Source organism: Elephantulus edwardii, unplaced genomic scaffold, assembly GCF_000299155.1.
Source record: "Elephantulus edwardii isolate Elephantulus edwardi_28Jun2011 unplaced genomic scaffold, EleEdw1.0 scaffold00035, whole genome shotgun sequence".
NCBI lineage: Eukaryota > Metazoa > Chordata > Mammalia > Macroscelidea > Macroscelididae > Elephantulus > Elephantulus edwardii.
The window spans coordinates 9,137,247-9,155,580 of record NW_006399785.1 but is presented as its reverse complement, the minus strand read 5'-3'; the positions used below and the strand labels follow the sequence as shown (position 1 = coordinate 9,155,580).

General features: G+C 45.4%; 1 protein-coding gene across 1 annotated transcript in view; it reads right to left on the bottom strand.

Moving 5' to 3' along the window:
* The window catches only part of QDPR (quinoid dihydropteridine reductase), a 39,269-nt gene that overhangs the window by 4,747 nt on the left and 16,188 nt on the right, over positions 1-18,334 (bottom strand). Inside the window, exon 5 of the mRNA XM_006884516.1 lies at positions 2,680-2,788. Within this exon, the coding sequence (XP_006884578.1) occupies positions 2,680-2,788 (109 nt within the window). The remainder of the gene's footprint in view (positions 1-2,679; positions 2,789-18,334) is intronic.

Sequence of the window (18,334 nt, the reverse complement as noted above, 5' to 3'; positions counted from 1 at the left end):
AATCTGTGGCCCTCAGACCTGGTTTAAATTTGTTTTTTTTTTCCAAACATTCTTCTACGTGGTATCTTGCACCTATGAATCGCTATAACACATCACGGTTTAGTCAGGGGCATCTGGGATGCTGGACCGTATGTCATCAGTATTTCAAACACTAGCAGAGTCATTAACGGTGTACAGTCTTCAGAAGGGCTCCAGGTTACGTCCAGGTATCAGGACCAACCATCCACTTCTGAAATAATGGGTCACTGAAAATCCTATACGTACCGCAAGGATATTATCGGATACAGTGCTAGAGATAAAGCTCTCATAGTAGAATACATTCAACTATGGCTTGAGAAGAGGTGTCACATTTATAGTAACCATTTATTATTTTTTAAAAAATATTTTCCAATAACTACTTCATTGATTATACCGAATTCTATGATGTAGCTACAGCTCTGTTTCTCTCATGAAGATTATCATTTCCAACATCGATCTTCCTGCTTCCAACTTTTGCATCCTAATTATTACATCTTGATTACATGTTTGATCAATTTCAGACCGAGTTTTTTTTAGAAATCCCCAGTTTCTTCACCTTTATCATTAGCAGTTAGTCTATAAATCTGAATTAAAACACTCTTAGTAGGTCCTCCTTGTATGCACACGGATGTGAGTCTGTCACTGACAGCATCGTTCTTTGGGACAGATCTTGGCATGTTCTTTTTGACCATGAATATAACATATTCCTTTTCAATTTGTTATTTCTCACACAGCACAGTTAATTTTTTTTTTAAGTAAAAGGTTTACAAACCACAGAGGTTCTTCATACAACAGACATCTTGTTTTATAACATTAATTCCCACTGATTAATGTAGTTCACGAATTCCCACATCAGACTCGGCTCAGGGAGCACTGCAAACCCCAAGTGCCGCAGTATGAATCTCCCATCTGCTCTGCAGGAGAAGGACGCGCACTCTCTCCTGTGCAATTTACAGCATCTGGTAACCCAGGGGAGGGTCAGCTACGAGTACAACAACAACCAACTGTAACTAAGAAGCTGCACTGCTAGGCCAAGGTCGCACCTCTCTGATATTGAATCCACCAGCTTCTCAGCATGAGAAAGCTATGCAATCTCCCACCATGAAATTTACAGCCTCCTGCAAACCTGCTGGAGGGTCAGCTGTGCATCAGTTCCAACTCCACGGCAATGACAGCTTATGAAAATCAACCTTTAAGTATTGCCTTTCCCTAATAATTTGTTGTTGTTGTTATGTGCCGTCGAGTCACTTACGACTCATAGTGACCCTATGTACAACAGTCCTAAACTCTGCTCTGTCCTGTGCCAATCGCACTGCATCTGACACACCCATCCTGACTACCCCAGTCACTGAATCAATCCACCTCAGAGGGCCTTCCCCTCCTGCGCTGTCCCTCCATCCTCCCAAGAATGATGTCCCTCTCCAAGGACAGGTCTCTCCTTGTAACATGTCCAAAGTAATATCAGACGAAGCCCCAGAATCCTTGCCTCCAAGGAGACGCCCAGTTTAACCCTCTCCAGGATGAATCTGTTTGTTTTCTTGGCAGTCCATGGCACATTCAATACTCTTCTCCAGTACCACAGGTCAATGGCGTCAATTCTCCTTCGATCCTCCCTAGTCATTGTCTAGCTCTCTGATGCATAACAAGTGATTGCAAAGACCATGGCCTGTATCAGGAGCACTTTAGTCTCCAGAGTGACATCATTGCTCTTCAGTACCCTGGAAAGGTTCCTAACAGCGACTTTCCCATCACAATACGCCTTTTAATTTCCTGGCTGGTGCCGAGAGTGTTAACCGTGGAGATAAGCAAACTAACGCTGTTTACAATCTCTTCACCATCCATCCTGATGCTGCCAATTGGTCCAGTGGTGAGAATCTTTGTCTTCTTGACATTGAGCCTCATTCCATATTGGAGACTAAAGTCCTTGACCCTATGCAGCAAGCGCTTCAGGTCCTCCTCAGTTTCAGCAAGCAGGGTTGTGTCATCTGCATAATGCAGATAGCAAGGTTTAATGATATTAAAATGTGTGAACCACTTTTAAAAGAAATAAGGAGCGGATGATGGAGCTCTGGTGGCCTAGTGGATAAGGAGTTGTGCTGCCAACCCAGAGACAAAGGGTTCTAATCCACCAGCTGCTCCTTGGAAAATGAGTCATCTCTTCTCGTACAATTTGCAGGTTCAGAAAAGCCCACTGAAGGGGCAGATGGGAGCGGGCTCCGACTCACGGCAGTGAGCGAAGGAGTGTGAGGGAGAAGGCAGCAAGGGTAAGTAAACAATAAAGGGGATCCAGTCGGTCAACCTTTCTGCTCAGCCCACCACAATCCAACCTGCAGAAGCATCTTCAAGAACCAGGGTGGTTTCAGAACCCGTGTGACGGCACATAAGGAGTCCTGGTGGTGCAGCAGCTAAAGCTCTTGGCTGCTAACTGAAAGGTCTTCGGTTGGCACCCACCAGGCAAAAAAGCCAACAGTGTACGGTCTTCTTCTGCAAAGATTCCCAGCCTTGGAAACAGCTGTGAGGTACGCGACCGTTCTATGCTGACCTGTCTGTGGTGGCTGTGAGTCGGAACTGACTCCCAGCAGCAGGTCTGCGTTTAAGTCAGGGGAGAGGGGCTTGGACACGGGCTCGCGGCGGGGCGGGGCAGGGAGGCCGGGCACTCACGGGAGCACGGCGATGGCGGCTGAGTCGGCTGGCATTCCGCTGTTCTTCCCCGCCAGACTCTGGCACAGCTGGTGCACTGCGCCCTTGGCCATGCCGTAGCCGATCATGCCTGCGAGAGAGAGAGAGAGAGAGAGAGCAGCTTGGTCACCCTGCTGGACACCCAGAAGACACACCAGAATCCTAATACACCCATCTTTCTGGCTGCAATCCCATTGAAGAATACAGGTCTTCTAGAAGCAACATCATGACACAGGAAAGATTGATATTGTCAACCACTTCATCTTATTTGGATCCACAAACAATCAATACCGCTGGTTCCAGCACTCAGATCAGGAGATGTACTGCACAGGGCAAGTCTGCAGTCAGGGACCTCTCTAAATTACAAAGGAGCAATGGCATGACCTTGAAGACTAGGGTACACCTGATTCAGGCGTACCTGAATCACTTTTCAATCACTTGCGACTCATGTGAGAGTTGGACAGTGAGTAAGTGTGACAGAAGAACTGATGTCATTGAGCCATGATTCTGAAGAAGAGCACTGACTACCCAATAAACTGTCAAATGAAGAAACAAGCACGTAGAGGAACAGTACAGCCAGAATGCTCCTTGGAGGCAAAACTAACAAAACTTCCTCTCAAATACTGTGGGCATGTCACTAGGAGAGGCCATTCCTTGTAGAGGGACATCACACTTGGACAGACGGAGGGTCGGTGAAAGAAAAGAAGACTTCCAACAAGACAGAAAGATGTGGCAACGGCAGCAAGGGGCTCGAGTGTGTCACGGATGAAGAAAACAGCGCAGGATATGAGAGAGTTCAGCTCTGTTGTTCACAGGGTCACTAAGGGTCGGATTCAACTGACTGGCACCGAACAATATACTGTGCAGATGAGGTTGTTATCAGTGGAGGCTCTGCCCAGATCTAATTTGATGACTCATTTCTGGAGCTATCAGAAGATTCAATCAGACACAGAAGGCAGCCCTTACTGGAGGCAGATGCAAGCTGAAGACTGCAGCAACAGACGTCTCCTGGAAATGATGCTAAGCCATAGTGACCCCATGCAGAACAGAACAAAGCCCTGCTGGAGCCCCAGTGTCACTGTCTGTTTGCCGGCAACTAACAGCGACACCCTGATGGGGGTAAGCATAACGGAGACACACCACTCCGGGAGAGGATCAGAGAGTCAATCCAGCTCAACTTTACTGGAGGCTGCAGCACACTGAGAAAGAAGCAAGTAAACAGGAAGACAGGAAAGGGTGTTCTTGCAGACATGAGACATGCGGATTGGTCAGGAGAACCTCTGACTCATGCTCAACAGATGTGGCACTCATCTTCCTAGGTGGAGAGCTTTCTCAAGCTAGTACGGCCAAATACAGGAGAGCTTTCTCTATCCCATATTAAAGGCCATTGGGATGTCCGGAACTCAGGTGATCTGTCCTGGCCAGAGGCCCTCCCCTCCTCCCCAACATTCCCCAATACCCTAGAACAGAACAAAGCCCTGCCAGAGCCCGTCAGGTCCTCTGTGGGGGTTGAGCCCACAGCTGCAGTCAATGCCAATCCACTCCACTGAAGCCCACTGCTGTGCAATCTCAGTGCACGGAGACCCTCCATCAGGGCTCTGAGGCCGTAAATCTTCATGGAAGCGATTGTTCACCTCTGTACTGCAAAGCCACTGATGGAGTCGAAAGACTGACCTTTCAGTTACCAGCTCAACACATCAGGGCTCCTTATCTCATTCCAAGCTGTCTTCTTTGTCATTAACCCTCTACTTTAACAAGGGCGCTCTGGTGGGGTAGTCCACATGAAGCTGCCCTGCTAATCCAGAGCCTGTGCCAGTCTCGTGGTTCAAATCCACCCACTGGAGGCTCTGAGAGAGGAGGATATGCAATCTCCCCACCCCCCGTGCAATTCACAGCCTCAGAAACCCACTAGAGGGTCGGAGGGGCAGCTGTTGGGTTGGTTCTGACTCTACAGCAACGAGCTGGGGGGGTCTGGATTCTATTTTACCTTCTCCAGGGACTCAACCCCTCCCTTGCAAATGGCAAGGTGACAAGTACCATCCTGACTTCTAAGCAACATCCTGGCTACACCTCTCTCAAATCAGATTCGTTTGATCTATGTCAGCTCCACAATCAACTCTCTTGGCTCCAGCAGTCAGGAAATCAAACGAGTAATTGCATTGGGTAACTCTGCTGTCAGAAACCTTTCCAGGGTACTGAGAAGCAATGACGTCAGTCTAGAGACTACGGCACACCTGATGCAGGCCATGGTCTTCGCAATTACTTGCTATGCATTAAAGAGCTGGATAATGACTAAGGATGAAAGAAGAATCAATGCCTCTGAGTTGTGGTGCTGGAGAAGAGTCTTGAACATACCATGGACCCTCAAGAAAACAAACAGGTCTGTCTTGGAGAGGGTGAAACCAAGTCTCCCCTCAGAGGCTAGGATTTTTTTTTATTTTATCTTATTAATTTTAATGAACATTTACAGAGATTTTGGATTTCCATTCATTCATTGTTGCACTTTTCGCCCACCTCTTCCCCCCTCCCCAGTTCACTCCTCTCTTTGAAAAGTAAAAGAAAAATTCCTTCATTGGAATACAATCCCCCCGCCCCTAGTGCACTCCACTATGCAACCTTAATTCTTGACTCTTGTGATAACCGCAATACCCTATCATATATTGCTTTTAAACTGTTCTCTCCTAGATGCTAGGATTTTGAAACTCCGTTTTGCATACTTTGGGCATGTGGCCAGGAGGAACCAATTCTTGAAGAAGGACATCCACCTTGGAAGGGGGGAGGGACAGCACAGGAAAGGAAGACCCCAGATGAGATGGATTGATACAGTAACTGGGGCAATGGAGGTAGGTGTGTTAGAGTCATGAGACTGGCTCAGGACAGAACAGGCTTCAAAGCTACTGTATATCGGGTCACTATGAGTCACAGGTGACTCGACAGCACTTAACAACAACAGCCCAGAACCCAGAAGTGCAGGCTACATGAAGCTACAGCAGTGCAGGACAGACCTCCTTCTATAGCCATGGCCTGAGTGTGTATTTCCATCTCCCAGAACTCTGAGAACATAAACATCTGTCCTTTAAAGCCACTCCCTTGTCATATTTCTGTTTACAGCAGTGTTAGGAAATCATGGCAGATGAAGAAACTTCTGTGTGTACATCTGTTCCCTCAAAAGTCCATAAACAACTGGGCCACGGTCCGCCTTTTCCCATAAGGTCCCTCGGCCTTCTCCAACTCCCAAATGGAGAGAGAGCAAGAGGAGGGTGTGGGGCAGGCTATGAGAGAACTGTGTGCCCTGGATAATAGTTTAGTTTTGCTTTTGTAGTTTTAGGGGTTTTTTTATTCATTCATTGTTGCACGTTTTCTTCTCTTCCCGTCCCTTCCCCTCCCCCAGTCCACTTTGCAATGCACCCCTTGTTCCAGATTGTTGTCAAACATGTAACACCTGATCATAAATTCATTTCAGACAGTTCTTCCCATCTGTTCAACACAGTGTTCATTATTGATCCACTCTTCCAGTTCTCCTCCTAATCCCCATGTCAATCTTATTTCATACAAGTGCTGCTATGTAGTATTTTGGATATAAGTTTTCACAAACGTGAGCGCCAAGCAGGCTACCTCCATGGAGGTCTGGAGAAGTGGCGAGTCAAGGGATGGAAGAGGCCAGGTAAAGAGATGATGGGCATTTATGGAGGGGAACAGGGAAGGGGCACAGAGCTGGCACTTAGCAGTTAACAAGCGATGGCGCTGGTCTGATCTTTACCACGGAGGAAACCAAGACTGAGGCATGGTAAGTAGTTACTGTGTTGAATTACGACTTCTCAAAAGAGTTGGTGACAAAACAATTATGAGGTATCATCTCACCCCAGTAAGAATGGCAAAATTTAACAGAACAAATGCTGACGAGGTTGTGGAGAAACTGGAACCCTTTTTCACTGTTGGTGGGAGTGTAAAATGGTGCAGCCACTATGGAAGGCGGTGTGGCGCTTTCTCGAAAAGTTGGAAATAGAAATTCCACTACTGGGAATTTACCCTAAAGAAACAAGAAATGGCACCCAAGCAGATATATGCACACCCATATTTACCGTGGCTTTGTTCACAACAGCAAAGAGCTGGAAACAACCCAAGTGCCTATCAACAAACAAATGGATAGAGAAACTGTGGTATATTCAAACAATGGAATACTAGACAGCACTGAAAAATAAGGAATTCATGAAATATTATACAAAACGGGTGACCATAGAGGACATTATGCTGAGTGAAATATCTCAGTCACAAAAGGACACATACTGCATAACACCACTGTAATAGAATAGGACTGACATGAGGTTGGGGGAAAACTAAGAAAAGAGGGGATAAATAATAAACGCTGCATTGAAACAGGGAGAAAACTGTTTAAAAGGAATATATGATTAGGTATTATTGGCATGACAACAGTCCAGGATAAGAGTTGCATAGTAAAGTGGTCTGAGGGCTTGGGGGACTGAATAACAATGAAAGAACTTTTTTCTTCAAAGTAAAAAGGGAACTGGGGGGCAGCGGGTGGGTCAGGCAGGAAGGAAAATGTGCAACAATGAATGAATGGAAACCCAAGTTCTTTATAAATTTTCATTTGTTGTTGTTGTTATGTGCCATCGAGTCGTTTCCGACTCATAGTGACCCTATGCACAACAGCTCTAAATCCTGCTCTATCCTGCGCCAACCGCACCACCTCTGACACACCCATCCCGATGACCCCAGTCACCGAATCAATCCATCTCATCTTCCCCTCCTGTGCTGTCCCTCCACTCTCCCAATCATAATGTCCCTCTCCAAGGACCCGTCCCTCCTGGCAACATGTCCAAAGTATGTCAGACGAAGCCCCAGAATCCTTGCCTCCAAGGAGCAGCTTGGTTTAATCCTCTCCAAGATAAATCTGTTTGTTTTCCTGGCAGTCCATGGTACATTCAGTACCCTTCTCCAGCACCACAGCTCAAAAGCATCCACTCTCCTTCTGTCCTCCCTAGTCATTGTCCAACTCTCTGATGCATAACAAGCGACTGCAAATACCATGACCTGTATCAGGCGCACCTTAGTCTCCAGAGAGACACTGTTGCTCCTGAGTACCTTTGAGAGGTCCCTAACAGCAGACTTTCCCATCGCGATATGCTTTTTGATTTCCTGACTGCTGGTACCGAGAGTGTTGACTGTGGAGCCGAGCAAAGTGAAGCTCTGAACACTCTCAATCTCTTCGTCATCCATCCTGACGCTGCCAATTGGTCCAGTGGCGAGAATCTTTGTCTTCTTGACGTTGAGCCTTAGCACACACAAAAAAAATAATTATCTAAGAGCTATCTTAATTTTTACTGCTATATTTTCACTAGATTAAACACCGGACTGCTAACTTTAAGACTGACAATCTGAACTCACCATCTGCTCCTCAAGGAAAAAGATGTAATAGTCTGCTCCTATAAAGATTTGCAGGCATGGAAACTATTTAGGATAGTTCTGCTCCATCCTTCAGGGTCACTGGGAGCCAGGACTGAGTAGATTTTATTTGATTTGACTTAATTTTTTCTTTCCCAGGATGGCTGGATTCTGCAAATGTGTATTTTCTGGTTTGGGGTTGAGACCAGGGTGTGGCTATTGATGGCATTAGGCTGTGAGCTGATGGGATTTGGCCTTGTATTTAAAAAGGCAATTGGGCCCTTGGGCCTTGCAGCCCTTGGGCCTTGCTTTTGTGGCTCTCTGGAATTAAAGGGACTCAGAAACAGGAGTGGCATCTACTTCCAGAAATGCTTGCCTCCTGAAACTCTATGAACATGGAGAAAAGATTTGTGTTCAAGACTTTCGTTCATAAGGTCGCTGTGGGTCATCTACTACTCTATGGCACTTAGCAACAACAACAACTTTATTATTAAATATATAATGTCTTCTTCTTCAAAAAAAAAAAGGAGATGGTGAAGTCCTAACTCCCAGTCCCTATAAATGGGAACCTATTTCAAAATGATGTTCTGAAGATGCAATGAGCTAACAGCAGATCATCTGGAGTACAGTGTGTCCTAGACCAGTAGTGTATTGGTGTTAGGTGTCAGCATGTCAACCATGTATCATAGCAACCCTAGGGACAACAGATTTGAACCCTGCCCTACTCTGTGTCCTCATCATCATCGCTGACACACTTGAGTCCATTGCTGCAAGATTCTGTCAACCCACCTCATCAAGGGTTTCTCATATGTCTTTCACTGACCCTCCAAAGCACGACGTCCCTCTCCAAGAAACAGCCTTTCCTAACAATACGCCCAAAGTATGTGAGACAAAGATTTACCATCCTTGCTTCTCAGGAGCACTCTGGCCGCACTTTCTCCAAGACATATTTGTTTGTTCCTTTGGAAGCCCATGGGACATGCAAGAGTCTTCTCCAACACCACAACTCAAAGGCATCACTTCTTCGATCTTTATTCACTGTCTAGCTCTCAAGATGCATAACAAGTAACTGGAAAGACTATGGCTTGAATTATACTTGGGTCCTGCTATGAGGAAGAATGTGGCAGGATTTGATAAAGAGTCATCAACAACCTGTGTTATGAAGAAGGCACAACTTTGCTTGCCAAAACTGAGGAGGATCTGAAGTGTTTGCTGCAGAGGGTCAAGGACTGGAGTCTTCAACATGGATTAAAGCTCAACATCAATAAGACAAAGATTCTCACCACTGGGCCAACTGGCAGCACCATAATAGATGGAGAAGAGATTATTAACAATTTCAGCTTACTCAGCTCCACAATCATCTCTCTTAACAAAAAGAAAATCAAAAGACAAATTGCATTGGGAAGTCTGCTGCCAGGGATCTCTCCAAAATGCAACAGAGTAAGAAGTCAGTCTAGGGACTCAAGTGAGCTTGATCCAGGCCATGGTCTTCACAATTACTTGCTATTCATCAGAGAGCTGGACAATGACTAAAGATGATAGGAGAAGAACTGATACCTTTGAGTCCTGGCATACCATGAACTGCCAAGGCTACAAACGGGTCTGCATGGGAGAGGGTGAAACCAAGTTTCTCCTTGGAGGCAAGGATTTTCAGTTCCATCTCACGTACTTTGGGCACGTGGTCAGGAGGGACCAGCCCTTGGAGAAGGACATCATCCTTGGAAGGGTGTGAAAAGATAGTCCAGGAGAAGAAGACCTCAAATGAGATGGATTGATACAGTAACTGGGGCAATGGGGGAAGGAGTATCAGAATCAGTGAGACTGGCTCAGGACAGGGCAGATTTCAGAGCTCTTGAACACAGGGTCGCTGTGAATCACAGGCAACTTGATGGCACATAACAACAACAATATGGCTTGAATCAAGCATACTTTAGTCTTTACATTGACATCATTGCTCTTCAGGACTTTAGAAAGGCCCCCGACAGCAGACTTGCCCAACACAAAGCATCTCCAGACTTCCTGACCGCTGGGACCAAGAGTGCTGCCGACTGAAACTATCTTGTTCTGAAAATGTCACAGCCTTCATGCCCAAGGCCACTCTGTAGTTACCACATCAATCCATCTCTTTAAGGACCCTCCATTCGTTCACTGACCTGTTCAAGCAGGACATCATTTCCCAAAGACCAGTACCTCCTAAAAACACACACAAAGCACGGGAGACAAGAATGAGTGGTGTCCTTATGAGAGGATAAGACTCCGTGACCCAGAAGGCGTCAGTCATGCAGAAACACAGGCAGAGACGGAACGACCTATCGTTAAGCCCAGGAACACCAAGGATCACCAGGAACTCGGGGAATACTAAACAGACCATGGCACCAGGAACTCTGAAAATACAGAACAAACCACGGTACCAGGAACACAGGGAATACCGAACAGACCACGGACTGTCAGAAGAGCAAACCCATGAGTCCTGCATGAAGCACAATCCTCGTGCTCAGAATGACGGTGTGGTTGGTCTCCACACCTGAGACATGTTATCAGGAGGGACCAGTCCATGGAGAAGGATAGCATGCTTGGAAAAGGAGAGGTCAGCAAAAAAGAAGACCATCAATGAGAGGGGGTGACCCAGCAGCTGTAACCATGAGTGAACTATCAGTGACAGGGACGAGGTACAGGATGCAGCAATGCTCTGTCCTACTCTACACGGGGTCACTCTAAGCCGGAACCAGCTCAGTGATGCCTAAGAACAGCAACCAGATGTCAGAGAAGAAAATATTTCTCAGAACCTTCAAAAGGAGCCAATATTTGCTTTCTTAAAAAGTTGGAAATATCGAATCCACCACACGCTCCTCTGGACAAGGAGGGGCAATCTCTTCCTGTGCCTGTCGGATCCAAAACGAAGGTGCACAACAAGAAAGAGAAAAAAAAAGTTGGAAATACAAATAACATTTGATCCAGCAATTCCACTACTAGGAATACACCGTAAAGAAACCAGAATCGCTATCCAAACAGATATATACATGCCCATGTTTGCTGCTGTGTTATTTACAACTGCAATGAGATGGAAGCAACCCAAGTGACCATCAACTAATGAATGGATAGAAAAACTGTGGCATATCTATACAAATGGAATACTATGCAGCACTGAAACACAAGAAACTCATAAAACATTGCACAACATGGGGGAGGACATAATGCTAGGTCAAGTATCTCAGTCACAAAAGGACAAATGCTGCATACCACCACTGTTATAAAGCAGGTCTGACATGGGCGGGGGGAGAATAAAATAAGAGTGGATAGATAACAAACATTGCATTGTAAGAGATGATGGAAAGAACTGCTTAAAAGGACTATATAAATTGGCATTATATGTACCACAAAAGCCCAGAGTAAGAGGTATATTGCAAAGAGAACTGGCAGGAGGGAAGTAATTGTGCAACAATGAATGAATATTAAAAAAAAAAAAAGGTGCAAAGAGTTGGAAACAACCTAAGTGCCCATCAACAAATCAATGGATAGAGAAGCTGTGGTATATTCACACAATGGAATACTATGCTGCATTGAAAAACAAGGAGCTCATGCAATATTATTCATAACGGGTGACTCTGGAGGACATTATGCTGAGTGAAATATATCAGTCACAAAAGGACAAATACTGCATAATGCCACTGTTGTAAAAGGGGACTGACATCAGGGTTGGGGGCAGACTGAGAAAGATGGGATAAATTATGTATACTGTACTGGAACAGATGAGGGAGAGAACTGTTTAAAAGGATATATGATTAGGTATTATTGTCATGACAGGAGTCCAGAACAAAGGTTGCATAGTGGACTGGACCTGGGGAGAGGGATTGTATAACAATCAAAGAATTTTTCTTTTATTTTTCAAAGAGAAGAACAAACTGGGGGGGGGGGTGGTCAGGAAGAAAAGTGCAACAATGAATGAATGGAAATCCAAAGTCTCTAAACTTTCATTAAAATTAATTTTAAAAAACGGGGAAAAGGTGAACTGGGGTAAGGGGAAGGGAGGGAGAGGGAATAAAATGTGCAATGAATGAAAATCCAACCTTTCAATAACCTTTCATTAAAATCACAAATAAAATAAAAAATTTTATTAAAAAAAAAAAAAGGAGCCAATCTTATGAGCATCTTGATTTCAGGCATGTAGGGAGCTTTCGTGGTCTAGTGGTAAGAAGCTGTGGCTGCAATCCCAAAGATAGGTGGATCAAATCCACCAGTTACTATGTGCGAAGGGGATGGGCAATCTCCTCCTGTGCAGTTACTGTCTCTGAAAACCCTCCGGAGGGTCAGCTATGGGTTGGTTCCGACTCAGTGACACACAACAGCAGTCTACAAACAATGAGGTGATACACTTGTGTTGCTCTAAGCCCCATCATCTGTGGTACTCTATCATGGCGGTCTGGGGATACACTAGGGGAAGGTGGTGTGAACCGGGTCTCTGCAGTCTCCCCAGCTGCCATGCAGTTGCCGGTCATAAGGAGAACAGCTCATCTCTACCAGAGGAGCCCTGGTGGCCTCATCCATAGGACGGATGTTCTGATAACCCAAAGCCTTGACTTCTCTGGGGCTTCGAATCCACCAGCTGCTCCTACGGAGAAAAATGGGCAGTCTCCTCCTGCGTGGTTTACAGCCCTGGAAACCCACCTGACAACAATGAGTCACAGTGATATAGTGAGTGAGTTCATTTCTACCATCTCCATCTCTTCTAGAAAGTCAGCCACCTTCCTAAAACCCCACAGATGTATTGGTGAAAGTGTCACATGCTGAGGTAGCCCCGAAGTCTACTGGGGCAGGAGCAGAAGGGCCACTTCCCATTCAAGGAGCCAATCACCAAAAAGCTCCAACAGCCACCTCGAATTGCAAAAGAGGTCAAGGTCTTGACTAGTCACTCACAAACCAAAGACCATTTCACCATGTCAGCTCCTCTGTTTAATCCAGCAGAGGCAGCAGTGGGAATGAGGACCTAAGGGCCTCTGCGTTGTTGTTAAATGCCATTAAGCTGATTCCCACTCAGGGGGACCCTGTGACAATAGATCTGAACCTTGCCCTGACCTGTGCCATTCTCAGTTCTCTGCCACGCCTGAGCACATCGGTATAATCACTGTGCCCATCCAGGGGCACGCTGGCTCACTGGGAGCCTTCCCCTCTTTTGCTGACCCTCTCTTGTCCAGCAGAAGATCTTTCAAGCACTTGTCTCTCGCACTCCCTCCAGGATGTGTCTATTTGTTCTTCCAGCAGCCCATGGAGATAGAACCATGCAAGGTGGCCCTCAGCAAACCCAGGTCTCAGCCAAGAGTCTCACAACTGTTTAAACCCACCGCTGTAGCTTCATGTTAATCCCTCTTTTTCTCTGACCTTCTCTCCTTCAACATGTGCACATGTGTATGTCGTGTGTGTGTGTGTGTGTGTGTGTGTGTGTGTATTTTACAGATAAAACCTGCATTTTCTTCCAGATGGGGTGATGGGAATGGTCACAGCACAGATCCTTAAATGGTAAACAAAATGATCACCAGCATGTCAACAGCTGATATACACACGGACGACCCTGAAATAGGAGAGTGGGGGTTATTTCAGAAACCAGGATCTTTCCACTGAAGAAATACTATTGGATCTGAGGGACTTTGAAGCCTGAGTCCTCATTTACTTTCAATTACATACAGACGTTCCCAGACTTCCCTCTGATCTGGATGAAAGGGAAAAAAGGTTGCATAACCCAAGTAAACTGGCCAGTATTTGCTCTGGGGGCTTAGGGATAAAGGAATTGGATTTTACAGCTGATGCAGGAAGAGGTAGGTAACCACTTACATCTAGTAAGACATTTATAATTGCAACAGTGTATAGACAGAGAATTGCCAGAAATATAAGCTGGGTTTAGAAGAGGCTGTGGCACTAGCGATATCACTGCCATTGTCAGATGGATCTGGGCTAAAAGCAGAGTAAGCAGAGTATCAAAAGAATGTCTATCTACAACCAGGAGAAGATAAAATAGATGAATGGGACCTTCTAAGAATCAAATCCCTATGCACATCCAAAAACTTCTTCAATAGAGTAAAAAGGGAAGCCACAGACTGGGAAAAAAATATTTGGTAATGACATCTCAGATAAGGGACTTATATCCGGAATTTATAAAATACTTGAACACCACAATAAGATAAAGGTAAATAATCCAATAGAAAAATGGGCACAGGATATGAACAGACACTTCACCAAAGAAGACATTCAGATGGCCAACAAGCACATGAAGAAATGTTCAAAGTCCCTAGCTCTAAGAGAGATGCAAATCAAAACAACTATGAGATATCATCTCACCCCAGTAAGAATAGCAAAATATAACAGAACGGCAAGCAACAAATGCTGGTGAGGTTGTGGAGAAACTGGAACTCTTAGTCATTGTTGGTGGGAATGTAAGATGGTGCAACCATTGTGGAAGGCGGTGTGGTGCTTTCTCAAAAAATTCCAACTAGAGATACCATTTGACCCAGCAATCCCATTACTGGGAATATACCCCAGAGAGACCATGTCTGCCATCCAAGCAGATATATGCACACCCATGTTTATTGCAGCTTTGTTTACAATAGCAAAGAGTTGGAAGCAGCCTAAGGGCCCATCAACAAATGAATGGATAGAGAAGCTGTGGTATATCCACACAATGGAATACTACGCAGCATTGAAAAACAAGGAACTCATGCAATATTATTCAAAGTGGATGACCCTGGAGGACATTATGCTGAGTGAAATATCTCAGTCACAAAGGGACAAATACTGCATGGTGCCACTGTTGTAGAATGGGTCTGACATCAGGGTGGGGGTATGACAGAAAAAACTGGATAAATTATGTATATTGTATTGAAACAGATGAGGGAAAGAACAGATTAGAAGTGATATATGATTGAGTATTATGGTTAGCACAGGAATCCAGAATTAAGGTTGCATAGAGAAGTATACTTGGGGTGGGGGGTAGGGGGAAGGGACGTGGGAATTGTATACTAATGAAGGAATTTTTTTTCTCTTTTTTTTTCTCTCTTCGGAGGGGGAAGCGAGCTGGTGGGGAGGGGTGGGAAGGGAGAAAACTGTGGCAATGAATGAATGGAAATCCAAAACCTCTGTAAAAAAATAAATAAATAAAAAATTATTAAAAAAAAGAATGTCTATTTGATTTTATTGGCTCTGTGGCCATGCAAAGGACAACTGACTGTGTGGATTATAACAAATTATAGCCAATGTTGAGAAGAATGAAAATCCCAGAACACTTTATTGTATTCATGTGAAACCGATACCTCGATCAGGAAGCTATTTTCCAAACAAAGCAAAGGAAACACTGCACGGTTCAAAATCAAGAAATGATCAAGTGTCAGAGATGTAGTCGTTCCCCATAGCTTTTCAACTTATATGCAGAACAGATTGTTCAGGAGGTTGGACTTTATGAAGAAGAATGCGGCATTGGGATAGGAGGAAGACTCATCAACAGCCTGCATTATGCAGATGACACAACCTTATTCACCACAACTGAGGAGGACCTGAAGTGTTTGCTGCAGAAGATTAAGGACTGTAGCCTTCAAAACTGACTGCATCTCAGTATCAAGAAAACAAAGATCACCAGATGCTCTGCCGGAGAAAGAGGGGCCATCTCCTCCTGTACCAGTCAGATCCAATTTGACGGTATACACACACACACACACAAAATAATAAAATAAAAGAAAAAAAAGAAAACAAAGATCCTGTAAGGTGCTTAACAATCTCATCTTGCTCGGACCCACAATCAATAACATCAACAGTCAGGAAATTAAAAGAGGAGTAGCTTTGAAAAAGTCTGCTGTCAGGGACCTCTCTAGAGTGCTAAAGAGCAATGATGTTAGTGTAGTGACTTAGGTGTGCCTGATCCAGGCCATGGTCTTTTCAATTGCTTGCTATGTATTTGCGAGCTGGACAAGAACTAAGGATGACAGAAGAAGAATCAATGCCTGTGAAATGTGGAGAAGAATGCTGAACATACTCTGGAACGCCAAGAGAACAAGAAGGTGAAACCAAACTGCTCCTGAGAGGCAAGGATTTTGAAACTCTATCTCACACACTTGGGGCATGTTGCCAGGAAGGACCAGACCTTGGAGAAGGACATGGTGCTTGGAAGGGTAGAGGGTCAACAGAGGAGAGAGCAAGACCCTGGATGAGACGGCTTGACACAAGGGCTGTGGCAATGCGGTCAGGTGCGTCTGATTTGGTGAGGCTGGCTCAGGGTAGAGCAAGGCTTAGGGCTACTGTTCACAGGTTCACTATGAGTCGACTCAACAGTTAACAAAAACAACAAGGCATTTACAAGTCACAACAATGCTGTAAATATGGTGTAATTACTAAGTGCATTTTAGAGATGACAGGGTCAGGTCGGGGAGCTTAAGCAATTTGCCAAATACCTCACTGAGTGGCAGAGCCCCAAGAGAAAAACAGTCACGTGGCTCCAAAGCGTGCAGTCTTATGCACCCTTCCTTCTAAAATTTAAACAGAGACAAATAGCTACACACCAGTGTATAAAACATTAAAAGGGAAGCAGGAGACTGAATTATCCTGCAGGACAGTAAGTCTTTCTCCCTGGCATTCTCTTTTTAAAGGTCAAGCTATCACTCATCTCCACACTTACTGTCGAGTTCCTCTGCTCTGCTCCCTTTAATAAAAATCAGATTTCCCTTGAACCAATACCGAACATTTGCAGAGCTCTAAGTGTTGCCATGGCTGTGGGCTCATAAGCTCTGAGAAAGGGGAACCAAACAAAGAAAGTGTAAGAAATTGCTGATTAGTAATAGCATCAGTGTTAAAACTGAGAAACGTGATTTTGGGAAAAGGGAGGACCTCGTTTTACATTAAATAAGGTAGACTCTGTCCTTGGTTCCTAAGAAATAATCTTCGGGATGGTTGAAGTGTTTGGCCTGGGCTTCCATAGCATCCCTGAGGATGTGTGCTGACCAGAGAGGCTGGCCAGACCCAGAAAGGACTCAGCAGGAGGTGGGTGCCCACCACCCACAGAAGGCACATGTAGCCTGCCACACGGCCGGCCGAGGAGAGCCCCTCAGGAGGCCCAGAGCTTCCCGCCTGATGAAGGGGGCAGATGTTCTCCGTTACAGCAGCTCCACCATGGGAACCTTCCCAGCCCTCACGCAAGCACGTCATTCTGACGATGATCCTCATTTTTATCCTAAAACTGGGGGCTGCTAATTAAAAGGCTGGTAACTCTAGTCCATCCGCCATTTCCCAGGAAAAAGCCGTGGCAATCTGCTCTCCCAGACACCCCAGGAAACCCTGGGGAGAAGTTCTCCCCTGGAGGGCGGGTGGTGGATCTGAGTCAGAACTGATTCCACAGCACCTCACAACAGCAACAAAAACAAAGCTGCAAGGACAGGAGGGTTCCAGACATGCTGCCGGGTCCATTCAAATAAAGCAAATACTGCAATGAAATGAGTGCCAAATTCTTTTGGTTTCCCAGTGTATACAAAGGTGACATACATACATACAAAGGTTACACTTACATTATAAGGAACTCTGGAAACCTAGTAGGCGAGTGGGTAAGGAATTATGCTGCCAACCCAAAGGCATGCAGTTCAAATCCACCCACAGACCCATGGGAGAAAGATAGGCAGTCTTCTGTATGGGTTGGTTCTGATTCAACTGCAATGCATTTGAGTTTTGTTTTGTTTTTTGTGGTTTGTTTGCATTTGAGTTTTTTGAGGAGCCTATCAGGTGGGCAACAGCCCTGTGGAAAAAGGCTTGAAAGACGGTGAGAATTCCCAACATGTCACGCAGAGGCGTGAAACGAGCACACGCTGCTGGGGGAAACAGCATTGACATTCCCGCTCGACGCAGCGTTGCCACAGACCTTCAGTGTGTGAAAACACACTCTCTATGAGGAACGATCAAGTGAGGTCTGCCGCCTGTACAAACTCTTCCGTGAGTTCTGTGAGTTGTCCCAGCAAACCCAAAGATGGTGCTCTCTGAACCTGTAAGGTCTCATTCAGCCTCAGGATGCAGGTGTCAGAACAACAGAAGGAAAAAAAAATCCTCAAACTCACTGCAGTCGAGCTGGGACTGACGCACAGCTCACCCTCCACGGAGTTTCTGCAGCTATAAATCTCACAGGCGCATAAGGCCCATCTTATCCTCAAAGCGCAGCTGCTGGATTCGAACTATCAGAGGGATCACTTTAGTCAGCTGCACAATTCCCTACAGA